Source organism: Aptenodytes patagonicus, chromosome 7 (genome assembly GCF_965638725.1).
Source record: "Aptenodytes patagonicus chromosome 7, bAptPat1.pri.cur, whole genome shotgun sequence".
Taxonomy (NCBI): domain Eukaryota; kingdom Metazoa; phylum Chordata; class Aves; order Sphenisciformes; family Spheniscidae; genus Aptenodytes; species Aptenodytes patagonicus.
The window spans coordinates 28,507,609-28,520,655 of NC_134955.1; the positions used below are offsets into that span (position 1 = coordinate 28,507,609).

The 13,047-nt window shown below is 45.8% G+C and overlaps 1 protein-coding gene across 3 annotated transcripts in view; it reads left to right on the forward strand.

Moving 5' to 3' along the window:
* LRP4 (LDL receptor related protein 4) overlaps nucleotides 1-11,899 on the forward strand; it is an 83,802-nt gene extending 71,903 nt beyond the window's left edge. For 2 of the 3 annotated variants that reach the window (XM_076344526.1, XM_076344527.1), the window contains exons 25-38: nucleotides 100-271; nucleotides 368-530; nucleotides 776-1,001; nucleotides 2,402-2,705; nucleotides 3,043-3,261; nucleotides 3,571-3,705; nucleotides 3,905-4,013; nucleotides 4,337-4,481; nucleotides 5,009-5,122; nucleotides 5,432-5,555; nucleotides 6,540-6,607; nucleotides 7,237-7,324; nucleotides 7,857-7,998; nucleotides 9,793-11,899. In XM_076344526.1, coding sequence (XP_076200641.1) covers nucleotides 100-271; nucleotides 368-530; nucleotides 776-1,001; nucleotides 2,402-2,705; nucleotides 3,043-3,261; nucleotides 3,571-3,705; nucleotides 3,905-4,013; nucleotides 4,337-4,481; nucleotides 5,009-5,122; nucleotides 5,432-5,555; nucleotides 6,540-6,607; nucleotides 7,237-7,324; nucleotides 7,857-7,998; nucleotides 9,793-10,128 — 2,345 coding nt within the window. In that variant the 3' untranslated portion in view covers nucleotides 10,129-11,899. Of the gene's footprint in view, nucleotides 1-99; nucleotides 272-367; nucleotides 531-775; nucleotides 1,002-2,401; nucleotides 2,706-3,042; nucleotides 3,262-3,570; nucleotides 3,706-3,904; nucleotides 4,014-4,336; nucleotides 4,482-5,008; nucleotides 5,123-5,431; nucleotides 5,556-6,539; nucleotides 6,608-7,236; nucleotides 7,325-7,856; nucleotides 7,999-8,564; nucleotides 8,634-9,792 lie in introns of all 3 variants that reach the window. The other variant, XM_076344528.1, reaches the window with a different exon arrangement.
* The last annotated feature ends 1,148 nt before the right edge of the window (nucleotides 11,900-13,047 follow it).

Sequence of the window (13,047 nt, forward strand, 5' to 3'; positions counted from 1 at the left end):
TGAAGCAACTGCCTGATGAGATGCACAGGGGGAATACCAGAAGTTCCTGACTAAGCTGGGAGGATGAGCAGTGACCAATACACCTTTCTGTTTTCTCAGGTCTGTTGACTACAGATGGGCTGGCTGTGGATGCTATTGGCAGGAAGATATATTGGACAGATACAGGAACAAACCGGATTGAAGTGGGCAACCTCGATGGCTCCATGAGGAAAGTCTTGGTCTGGCAGAACCTGGACAGCCCTCGGGCAATAGCTTTATACCATGAGATGGGGTTAGTGTTGTCAAGATATCAAGAGGATATCTAGAGGTTAGGTTAGGACAGGACTTCTGACCTCTTTTTCTGTAATACTTGCTGGTTTTTCCCTAGGTATATGTACTGGACGGACTGGGGTGAGAATGCCAAGCTGGAACGCTCTGGGATGGATGGCTCTGGACGTGCGGTGTTGATCAGCAACAACCTGGGCTGGCCTAATGGACTGGCAGTGGATAAGGCTGGGTCCCAGCTGCTCTGGGCTGATGCACACACTGAGGTCTGATTCTGTTCTTCAGCATTGTTTGTCACTGGATCTTTGGTAGCCTGGAGGCTGTTTTGAAGTTCTTGAGCAAGCTATCAAAAGAGCAAGGGGAACTTAAGCTTTTCTGAGAGTATGGGCTATGGGAAGGGTGGACTTGAATAATATCACTTGCTTAGGCTCTGTTTCCCACTTGATATAGCAATTGCTAGCAAGAGGATCAATGTTCTGAGCGTGGGGCTGATGTTTACTTCTTTCTTCAGCGTATTGAGGCTGCAGATCTCAATGGTGCTAACCGCCGCACCCTGCTGTCTCCAGTGCAACATCCCTATGGCCTCACTTTGTTGGACTCTTACATCTACTGGACTGACTGGCAAACTCGCAGCATTCACAGGGCTGACAAGGACACTGGTGCCAATGTCATCTTGGTGAGGGCAAACCTGCCTGGCCTCATGGACATTCAAGCTGTTGATAGGGCACGGCCCCTGGGTGAGTTGCTAGGCTGCTCAGCGGGTGTCTGTAGTGACTAGGGGAGCTCTTCAGAGCTGTCATTGAAGAGTCCTTTGGTGTAAAGCATGAGTGATAGAGTAACGTCTCAAAAATCAGCTTTTCTTTTCTTCTTCCCTGTTGTTTAACTATTTTTGCACTTCTCCCTGTTTACCCAGCTCCATAGGTCTGGTGTTTGTTTATTACTGCATGCCTTTTGACCCCCTTCATCCCATTTCCTTCACTAGATTGCATTGACAAACTCATTCTCACACACATCAGAGCCACTTTCTTAGGAGGACTGAATGAGTCATGCCCTATTAGGCTTCACCAGAGTCTACTGGCATTGGACAGTTTCCCCTTTTTAACTCCAAAAGGCACTAATTCCTCTGAAGCTAGTTGCTGAAACCTTATTTCAAGTTCTAGTTATTTTTTTGCCAACCATTGCAGGCTTCACCTTCCTGTCTGCCACTTTGCTCTACAAAATCTCTGCTTCTTTAGTTGCTGTTAATATATCATGCTCTCCAACTATTCTGTGCCAGAGTCAGATTCCTTATGTTACTCTTTGGGGATCCTATATGACGCCATCTTGCCTCCTTGCTCTTCAGTGGGAGTTGTTGCTTTGTGCTGTGGCTTCGTTTCGGTGGAATTTCCCCAATACATACTTCTACAGAAAACTTTGTGCTGCTTCTCCTGTGGCTGCTAACAGCAGAACATCACTCTTGGCAGCGTAACTTTACAGTATAACTTAAAGCTAACCAAAACTCTAGCCATCATATCCCCATTGTCTTCTTCCCACTCCCTGCACCTGTCTTCTGGGCTTATTCCCTTCTAATAAATGTATACTGGGTTTTTTTCAACTTTAAAAAAAAAATAAAGAGAGATGACCCTAATATGTCAGGCACTTTCAGCAGGCTTCTCTGATGCCTTTGTTTACTTGCCACTGCGTGCAGCTAAGTTGAAACAGAAGCTTCTTTGTCAGCCTGACCTCTGGTGCATTGTCACGCTGCCTCCCCACAGGGTTGGATCTTTCTGTCAGCATTACCATTTTCAGCAATAATAAAGCTAAACTGCAGTTGTGTGAATCTATCAGCATTTGGCTGTTCCTTTTTCCATGGGAAAACTATGATTAGCAAGGAATGCAGGTGAAGATTTTGCTCCTAATGCTCCCTCTTCTTCTCTGTCTTCCTGTTCTCCTTGCCCCAACCATGCCCATACCCACCATGACTCTTGGAGGGGAGGGAGGCAGCCTCTGTGTGAACAGCTGTAGATTCCCAGCAAGGCTGGGATGGTAAGGGTGAACTCAGCTGCTAGCAAGTTGTGCATGTATGTAGCCTTTAAAATAAAGCTTTGGTCTGTGGGACCACACTGATCCTTAAACTGTACTTTCCCTATTTCTAAAGGCTTCAATAAATGTAGAGTTCGTAATGGTGGCTGCTCCCACCTTTGCTTGCCTCACCCCACTGGCTTCTCCTGTGCCTGCCCCACTGGCATCCAGCTGAAGAGAGATGAGCAAACGTGTGACTCTTCTCCAGAGACCTACCTACTTTTCTCTAGCCGTGCTTCCATCCGTCGTATCTCGCTGGACACCAGTGACCACACAGATGTGCACATACCTGTCCCTGAGCTGAACAACGTCATTTCTCTGGACTATGATAGTGTGGATGGCAAGATTTACTACACAGATGTATTTCTTGATGTCATCAGGTGGGTGCAAATCATCTGCTTGGCCAGTGCCCAGGTCACTCAGCTACTTGTGCTGGTTGTGCCACAGTGAGCTGTGGAGTGTGCTAATTAGTTGGGGAGACTGAGATGCTGGCAATACACCACTACTTACACCTGGTCTTTGGTACACAGCATCGTGTGTATCGCTGAACTAAATGCTGAAGGTGTGTTTAACCTGCTGGAGACTATGGGGAAAAATGTATTAGGGAGGTAGCAGTATGAAGTGGCCCTGTGGTTGTTGGGGACCACACATGGAGGTGTGAAGGTTTTCCGGGGGCTATCCATTCCTCACTGCCATTTGTCATTGATTTCCATCCAGGCGGTCTGATCTGAATGGCAGCAACATGGAAACTGTTATTGGTCAGGGTCTGAAGACGACAGATGGCCTGGCAGTGGACTGGGTTGCCAGGAACCTCTACTGGACAGACACAGGACGCAATACCATAGAAGTAGCTAGACTGGATGGAAGCTCCAGGAAAGTGCTGATCAATAACAGCCTGGATGAGCCCCGAGCCATTGCTGTCTTTCCCAAGAAGGGGTAGGTATGGGGTATTGGTGGGGCAGGAAGAAGGGCTGTGCAGAGGCAGATTGGAAGAGGAGGTTGTGGGAGGAAGAAGAGATGTGCCGTGTGAATCTGCAGGTACCAGCAAGGAGCTGACTCTGAGTGACAGATGTAATCAAGCAGACAGTGAATTTGAAGGTTGGGCAGATAGCTGGGAGAAGCAAGCTACAGACCACATGATCTTTTTTGAACCTGAAGAATCTGGCAGTTTAATTCATAACTAAAACTTTCATTAGGCTAAATGAAATGTTCTTTTTTTCTAACACTTGCCTTTTATCTCTTCAGGTACCTCTTCTGGACAGATTGGGGTCACATTGCTAAAATTGAACGGGCAAACTTGGATGGCTCTGAACGTAAAATCCTGATTAACACTGACCTAGGATGGCCCAATGGATTGACTTTGGATTATGACACCAGGAGGTCAGTGAAAGATTTTCTTATACTTGCATAGGGTTAAGGGGTGTAATGAATCTTTTAGCCTTCTTAGCTTGGTTTATTGGAGTAGTGTTGTGGGTTTGGTGGGGGTTTTTTGGTTGTTTTTTTTTTTTTGCCTGATCCATCTTGGCTAGCGAATGACTAGAAAGTAAAGAGGGATATGTATATTTTCCTGTTCCTCCAGGATTTATTGGGTGGATGCGCATCTCGATCGCATAGAGAGTTGCGATCTCAATGGGAAGCTACGGCAAGTGTTGGTCAGCCAGGTGTCACATCCCTTTGCTCTGACACAGGTAAGAAGATTTTCCTGCTGCCACTGTTCTCCCTAGTGTGTTCATGAGTTTGGACAGTGGAGCTTGGGGACAGGGAAGTCTGGGGAAACCAAGGTGGCTGAGAGGATAGTACTTAACTCTTCTGTGGAGTTAACAAAGGATGTTTGTCTGAACTCCTGTGGGGTGTAGACAGTCATCTTCTTTATGATAAGAGGGGAAGGGGTTGAAAAGGCCTTTATTTGGGGCCTTTTGCCACTGGGATGTGTTTTTTTTATGGGTATCCTGTGTCTATATGGCTAATCATGCTAAAGGCTGTGATTTTTCTTTGCTGTCTCCCTGAGCAGCAGGATAGGTGGATATACTGGACTGACTGGCAAACCAAATCTATCCAGAGAGTGGACAAATACTCTGGGCGGAACAAAGAGACAGTCCTAGCCAATGTTGAGGGACTGATGGATATCATTGTGGTTTCCCCTCAGAGACAGACAGGTAAATAGGAGGACCTTGATTCAGGCAAATGCTAACTGTAGACAAAAAGAACTCTAGAACCACTGTGCTACTGTAGATGTCAAGCGAGGTTGGCATCCTTTCTTATACTCAAACTGTTAATGCATCTTCCCTGGGCACATTCCTTGTCTGCCTGTGACATTTCAGTCAAGTACATCTTAATGGTGTTGTTACAGCTTTGATTAGCAAATGTCACTTTCTGTGTTGTTTATCTGACATTGTGTTAAAACAGAAGAAGGTGAGCTTTTTGGTTTTTAATCTGTGCAGCTGTATTGACTGGGCTCCTGTCTAATGACTTCCAGTGCCTTCCTTTCAAGACTGCCCTAATCCTACCAGTGTCTGGCTATTGTCATCACTTTCTTAGCAGTCAGATGGAGGGCATGTGCCAGAGCATAGTAATGTAATGGATTTCTAGGAAGTATCTCTGGCTGAGCAGCAAAAAACGTTGTTGCTCTGAGCTCCTATCTGGTCATCTGCAACATATTTAGAAAATTGCTTGTTCCTTCCAGGTACTAATGCTTGTGGAGTGAACAATGGAGGCTGCACTCACCTCTGCTTTGCCAGGGCTTCTGACTTTGTCTGCGCGTGTCCAGATGAACCAGATGGGCGGCCCTGTTCTACTAGTGAGTTTACCGAGTGTCACTTGGGTAGTAGCTTCCATAAGTGAGCCACTGCCACCACTTAGGCAGTGGCAGTGGCAACCAGAGCATCTGAAGCTCTCCAGTGTATAAAAAAAACTTATGCAGAGTTGTATACTAGAAGTAAGGTGGCTGTGAGCAATAGAGCCTTCTTCTGTCCTTTCTGCTGACAGACTGGGTTTGAGATGGGAAAGCTGCTCATATAGGCCATTTCGGAAACTCTCTATAGCTTACCAGACTTGTTCATCTGTCCCACAAAGTTGGGGTCCTGCTTATTTTTCTTTGTTGTTCTAGTTCCTGGTGTAGTGCCCCCTGGTCCTGAACCCACCAGTGTAAGTGAGAGAAGTCAGACACCACCTGGCAGAGTAGGTACCTCAACAACCAAATCTCTCACATCTCTGGAAGCAGTGGAAGGAAAGTAAGTGCTCTTGTTCTCTTGGAATTGGGGTGTGAAAGTCACAGCTTGTGCAAGGTGCAACGTGCAAGCCCCCTCTGGTTGTCATCATCCAAATGTACCTCTCCCTAGCCAAAAGAGGCTATTCCAGCTCCAGACTTCACGTTCATAATGGGGAAAACCATTTTGACAAAGAATGCAGAACACTGTTGAGCTGGCAAGAAAGAGATGCAGAGATCTTTGTTCTATTGAAATGTGTGTCTAGGCTGACTGTGCTGAAGTGTTAAAATCCTCCTGAGACCATGTCATTCATTTGATTGATTTTTGAACTCCTAATTTTGAGACCTTATTTCTGAGAGGAGGAGAGGGGAGTCTGTTGCTTTAATTCACTGAGACATCTCAGACCTGACCCAGACATCTGAGGAAGTGGTTCTGCCCTGGCCACAAAGGGGTAGCTTGTTTGGGGCAGAACAGAACCTTTGCAGCTCTAACATTTAAGTTACAATGCAGCTAGTTAAGAGACTTTTTTCTGCTAATTCCCTATAGCCTGCTATCCTACTGCCCAGCAAAAAAGTATGTTCTATAATATACAGCTGGGTTATTTACAAGGCAAAACTTCCACTTTGTTGAGTATGATGTATTGGACAGAAAGATCTTTGTGCCGACTCTAGGATGTTCTGATTTTTGCTTCAGCACGGATGCTGAAATTTGTGTTCTGATAGATAGATATACGTATGCACCTATGTACCTGAGAGGTGAATCTAGAATGACTCAGATATAAAGATATTGCAGACCTATAATTGATGTATACACACACACCCCCCTATATATACGTATATGGTCCTCTCTCCTCTGGATACAGAAGGATACTGGAGAAAGGAAGGCTCCTGTTGTTGAACTGGAAATGGAAGGGATATCAGTGCTAGCCTGTCCCATCCTGTCTTTTGATAGATACCTTTGATACTGTTGATACTACTTTCAGTAACTAACTGCCCTTCTGTCATTCAGCTGCTCTGACAAAGATGCTAGGCGAGGCTTGTGTACCCATGCCAACGAGGCAGTGTTGGCAACCATGGGTGAGTTCCTGTTCTTTAACTCTTCCCCACCAGGGTTGTTCCTCCCAATGTGCCCAGGGCATTCCAGTCCATAGTGTTTGAAACTCAAATTTCTGAAACTCAGACTTGAATTACTCAAATGCCTTCTGAGCAGAACAAAGTGTGTCTAAGGATGAACATCAGTCATACACATTCATTAGCCTACATGGGGACTTTATCAAATGACTCTTTGGTCTGAAGAATAGTTCTGTTTTCTTTTATCCCATACCTCATCCATTGGGCTCTTCCCATTAATGATGCTCTCTTCACCATCCCCTTTGTGTTTAGTTGAGGATGGTTGACTAGGGTAATTGTTTCTCACTGCAGGAGTAATCTGTCAGCAAGGGGGTCTAACTCGCCCTTATCCAACCCCATTACAGAGGTTTTGATGCTCCTTGGTTTGCTGGGGCCTGGATGGGAGGAAGGGTTACCGTATGTTTGGTTTCATATGAAGCCAAACAAAACCCTCTGCTAAACCTTGGTGCGCTGACATTTTACTTTACATAATTCTGTATGGTGTAAAACCTCTGTATTGGGCGTTACACCGAGGTCAGTATTATCCAGTGAAAGTTAAGGAGAGTGCATAAATTACCCTTGCTGTTCACTTTCAGGAGAAGGACTGCATGTCAGTTACATTATTGGAAGTCTTCTCAGCATCTTGTTTATTTTGCTGCTTATTGCTGCTTTAATTATATATAGGTAAGCAATCTTTTTTCCCCTCTCTTGGCCAATAGTAAAATCTAGGGTTGTAGGAGAAGAAAGCTGCTGAAAGCACTTCATCTTTCTTTATTGCCATTTACAATCCCTTTGTTCTCCATTGGAAGCAGTGTTTGATGATTTTATTTGCAAGGTTTGAGTCCTGTGCCTTTGAAGTGTTGGGCATGCAACTCTATTATTTGAAGCCTTATTGGCTAAATTTTCTGCAGAGAGCTTATGAGTTATGGACAGGGATGTGAGATAATTCATATCTCAGTACATGTGTGAGCTCATGTGCTTTCTGCCAGATAGCTTCACTAGTTACTGCCAGTATAGCTTCTATGGTTACATGGCAGTGCCTTGCTGTACTGGTAGCTAGTGAATGTACAGGTAGCTGAAGAGCCAGGTGAAGCCAGCATTCCCTCTTTTTGAGGGACAGTGAAGATTGCTGGAGCTTTCCACTTGCTGAGCACTCAGGAATGTTGGATCCTGGCAGTAGGGCCCTGTGTCTTTTCTGACAGCTTTTTCCCTCTAGGCATAATAAGTCCAAGTTCACGGATCCTGGCTTGGGGAACCTAACCTACAGTAATCCCTCATACCGGACATCTACCCAGGAGGTGAAGATTGAAGCGATTCCCAAACCAACCATGTACAACCAGTTGTGCTATAAGAAAGAGGTAAGAGCTGCTACTAAGGACATGGGAGCCCAGCCCAAGCTGCTGTTGGGTATTACAGGCCTTAGTATGTGAAAATGTTGCAACTTGTCAGCATTTACTTCTAGGACATAGGAGGGCAGCTTCAGTGAATTGCTCAGACTCCTATGGAGATCAACCAGCAGCACTTCTTCCCCAGTGAGCTGTAGTGAATTAGACCTGTCTTTAGCTCTCTGCTTCTTCCCCGCTCCCACAGTGTCTTGTATTTCATTTACATTGTGTGCTGGCCCTCGAAGTACAGAAGTCAAAGGGAATTGTCTTCCTTGGACACAGTCCTAGTTAGTGACTGTTGCACCAAGGTTGCTGTGCACTGTCACCAGGGGAACCAGGCAGCCAGAAGGGGTTTGGTAACAAGAACGTGGCTCCTGGCTGTGCGCTGCCTGGAAGGGGTGGGATAGGGAGAGAACTGGAGCCCTTATTAAATGGAGCATTTTAAAGGCCCTGCAGAGGTCCACCCTGTGTGCCACAGGACGGAGAGGGTTTAATATGATATCTTGCAGCACTTAGTTTCTCCTTTGTTTTCTCCTCAGAAGCTTTCTTATCACTCAGATAGCTTCTCATCTTCCCTCTTCTGATTTCCGTCCACATCCTCATGTCAGGTATCACTACTCTATGTGTTTGATCCTGCTTCCCTCACTCAAGCTCTGTTGTGTGGCTCAAGCACTGTCCCATACTAATTGCTCTTTCTTGTTTTTTCCCCTGCCCTTATGTCCTTAAACCAGCTCTGCTGTCTGTCAAGAAAGTATAGGTAATTTTCTATGGCAGATCCTTTGGTCTTGGCTTTGGCTACTCATACTCAGTGTGTGAGATTTGAAAAAGACAATTTCTGTAGGACTATTTATGATAATCTGTTAGATCCCTTAGTTCCTCTAGCAGGGATCACAGCAAGACTTACGCAGAGGAGAGTTTTCCCTGGTTTTGTTTTTCAAAGGTACTATCCAATAGATTTCCCAAATTTTCCTGCCATTTTAGCCTTATCTGCTAAGGATAAGCCAGGATTATTTATCTGGGAATCTAAATCCTTTCCACTTTTCTCTTAATTCTGCTGCTTCTAGATATATCCAGATGTATATTTCCCCACCCCCTCCACTTTCTCCTCAGGGGTAGATCAGATGTTCTAATGCTCCTTATTTGTCAGTGAGCTAAGTTAGACAGATTTCACTACTTTAATCTCAGTGTGGTCCCTTTAGCCTCTGATCATTTCCATTGTTTCCCTATAATCTCCTTCCCCTGTATCACTGTGAGACTCAGACTCAACAGTGGTATTCCAGCTGTGCTTTCCTGACAGGCAAATCTAGAATGACTCCGATATAAAGATATTGCAGACCTAGAATCGATTCCCTGCCTACTTTTACTGTGAAGTCTTCTGGCTGTTCCTGCTTCCCATTTTGTTTTTTTTTTCTTTTTTTTTTTTTTTTTCTTCCTTTTTAGGCTCAGTGTTGTTCTTACTCCCTGCTGTCAGGGAGTATATATAGTTGAATTAGAAGAGCCAGCTCATCCTCATTTCCCTTCTATGATTTGAAGGCTCCTGGAGTTTGGAATGAGAGCTCTTGCAGGGAGGATTCGTCTGGGGGTGGTGAAGAACTAAAGGGAAACTTAGAATGGGTTCTGCCATTGTGACAGTCAAAGCCAATGGCTGTTTACGTGGACGTCCAGCCTTTTGTCTGCTTCACTGTCTACATTCCAGCTCTGCTTTGCTCTTTGCCGTATTTTTCCGTAGATATATTGGCTTTTTTCATTCATCTGTCTGCTCCCTAGACTGGTCCTGACCACAGCTACACCAAGGAGAAGATCAAGATTGTGGAGGGGATATGCCTTTTATCCAGTGATGATTCCGAGTGGGATGACCTTAAGCAGATTCGGAGCTCCCGAGGAGGGATCCTCCGGGACCACGTCTGCATGAAGACAGACACGGTCTCTATCCAGGCTAGTTCTGGTTCACTGGATGACACCGAAACTGAGCAGCTGCTACAGGAAGAACAGTCTGAATGCAGCAGTGTTAACACAGCAGCAGCCACTCCTGAACGGCGTGGCTCACTCCCAGACACAGGCTGGAAACACCAACGCAAGCCCTCCATGGAGAGCGAGGTCTAAAGTACACGCGACTTTGGAAATGCTGTTACCCTCTCTAGCCTCTGCTCTGCACAAAAAAGACAGGACTCTGCCTGCTAGGCAAGGAAGGGCCCAGAGACCAGCCTCTCTTGCGAGGGGCCCAGAGACTGTGATTGCCTTTCAGCAAGGAGCTTGGGCAGCTGTGCTGTTGCAGTTGGAGAGGGAGGATGGGTGGGTTGGAACCCAGAGACCCTTTTTGCTCATTTTCACTGTCTGTGGTTTATTTATATGTTCCCTTTTCCTGGAAGCTGCCACGTTAACTTTTGCAGTGACTCCTCTGGCCTGAATCTGGTTCAGATTCTGTGTTCTCTGGCAACCTGCAAGTCCTGTGCCGTCCGGCTCACAGTCAATGCCCATGAAGAGAGCAGAGCTGCCTCATTGCTAGCTCCTGGTCACAGAAGTTCCCCTAGTCATTCCAGCACTAGCAGCACTCTGAGGCTTTGTGTTGAGGGGTCTCTGGCTTGAGAGAGGTCTTGGAATAGATGGGGTATACTTTGGGGCTCAAGGGGACACTGACACAGCATCAGGTCACCTTTTAAGGGCATAAAGAGGGTAACCACAGTTGCCGTGACTTGCTTCATGAGAGCATTGCTGCTTACTTTCCCATCTGCTAGTAAAAACTTTAAGGAATGCTCAGATCGGAGCACTGTGTCTGTTGCTGGCAGTGGACACTGCTCCTGTTCTCCCCTTTCCTGTTAAAACATGTTTCTACTCTGGAAAAACAAGAGTCAGCAAATGGCCCTTTCAGAACTGCTCCCTGTGGGTGCTGGAGTCAGAGCGCTGAACTTGAGGAAAGAAGACATTGGTATTGTTCTTAGCTCTACAGAGCTAATGGGAGGAAATGGATCTCAGCAAGACCTACATTCTACTCTTGTCTTTGCATAACTGATAGATAAAAAAAGAAAAAGAAAATTTGCTAAGTTCCAATTCTGCAAGGTCCCAATTCTCTTGGCCTTTAGGACCTGTGATTACCATAATGAGGGAAAAGAGAGAATTCCTAGGTCGAGTCTTTCCCAGGGGAATGCTCAGCGCTGACAGTTAGGAACTGCTTTATTACTAGGCTGAGCCCATTTGACATAGAATAGGAGACAATAATCAGGGAGCTGTAAGGGCCATTTTAAATAGTTGTTTATCAGATAGAATTGCACTTTAAGCTCTTCTGTTACCACTAAATAGCTCTCCTTGCAAAGTCGTTTTTCCCATCAGCTGCCTGAGCTTCAGTTGTCCTCTGGCCTCCAAGGCCTTCACCCTCTACGGGGTGTAATCCTACCCTTGCAGTTACACCCCAGCAGCATCTGGAGCTGGGGTTTGCATGCTCCTAGGGACTATCACCACCTTTTCATACTCTCTTGACTTCTCTTGTCATCTGTTTGTTCAGAGGGGAAAAAAGAGAAAATATCTCTTGATGCTTCTTCAAAAATGAGATTTATATTAACCCCTCAAGTCATATGGATACTATAATGGTAAAGTATTAAGTGTTAAGCCAGATGCTTGGAAGCAGAACTTCCCAGTGAAGAATTTCTCACGGCAAATTCTGTAACCTCTTTATCTCCTGGGAAGAGGTCAAGTACATTCCCACCCGTGGTGTAAAGAGAGCAAAGCGTACACTAGGGGTATGGCTTAGAGGTGTGGGGAGGGTGCATCTCCTGTGGATTATTTTTCCAGCTGGTAAAAAAAGAAAAAAAAGGAAAATCCATCCTACTCTGCTCTAACCTTGTTCATATACTAACAGTCCTGCTACCCCTGAAAAACACGACAGTTGCCAGCAGGTTGGCTGTACTTTTTACAGCAGAGGTAGCTTTGCAGAAAGGGGAAGGTTGCAGCTTTGACCTGGCTAGGTGGCTTGAAACTCTGTCCATAATTGCACCATTGGGCTGACTGGTGTATATTCCTGTGGAAAATGAACTGGAGCTAAGGCTTGGAAATTTCCCTGTGGTAATGTGGGACTCCGCCCTACTCCCAGAGGGATTTTTTTTTTTTTAATTAGATTTTTATTTAATTATTTATTTGATTGACTCCAGCCTGGGAAGCATTGTTTTTGTTGGGCAGAGGCACTTTTGGATTGAGGCGTGGACTCGACTGGGAACTGAGAAAGGAGTGTGTATCATTGACTTGGACCTTGCCTGTCTAAGCTGCCTCATGCAGGGACAACCCCAGAGGGCTCAAGCATAGGCAGAAGAATCGATTTGAACAGAAACCACATGTAGGGGCAGGGGCATCAGAGCTGGGAGTGAGTGGGTGGATGGGGGAGGAAGGCTCTGACTTCTGGGAGAGCAGGGTTTCTTTGGGGTTTGGGTGTGGGTGGTTTGGTTTTGGTTTTGTTTGTTTTTTCCCCCCCTGATAGCTTATGTGAACGTGCACCAAAATCCTGAGGTGGGACAGGGGTGAAGGGAAACATCTGCCCAGACCTGTCACTTGAGGTTCAGTCAGCCTGTCAAAATAATCGCTGTCGGAGTCGCAAGTGCAGAATGGAAAGGAAAACCCAGTCAGTCTTTTCAACAACTCATGGTGCTTGTGATCTCCACCTTGATAAATATTCTCTGCTGCTTCTTAGGAGGGACCCTGCACACTCCAGCCTAACGACCATTCGTAACTGCTCTCTGCTCCCTTCGTCAAATGATTATGGTGAAAAGGAGCAACAAAATGTCACACAGCCTCTCCTCTACCAGTGAGGTGGGCAGAAATTAGTTTCTTTTTCCTAGAGACAGCCCCAGTGAGACGCTGCCTAGGGGGTGCATCATGGTTCCCCATTCTGGGGAAGAGAAGACCCTCGTTGCACTTAGGATGTTAAGAATGTAGAAAGGCCACTGGAGGATGATCTCTTGAGCACTGATTTACTATGTAAAAAGCAAACCTCTCTCCTGTCTGTCCCGAGCTAACATCAGTGATTTCCGTGTGTTC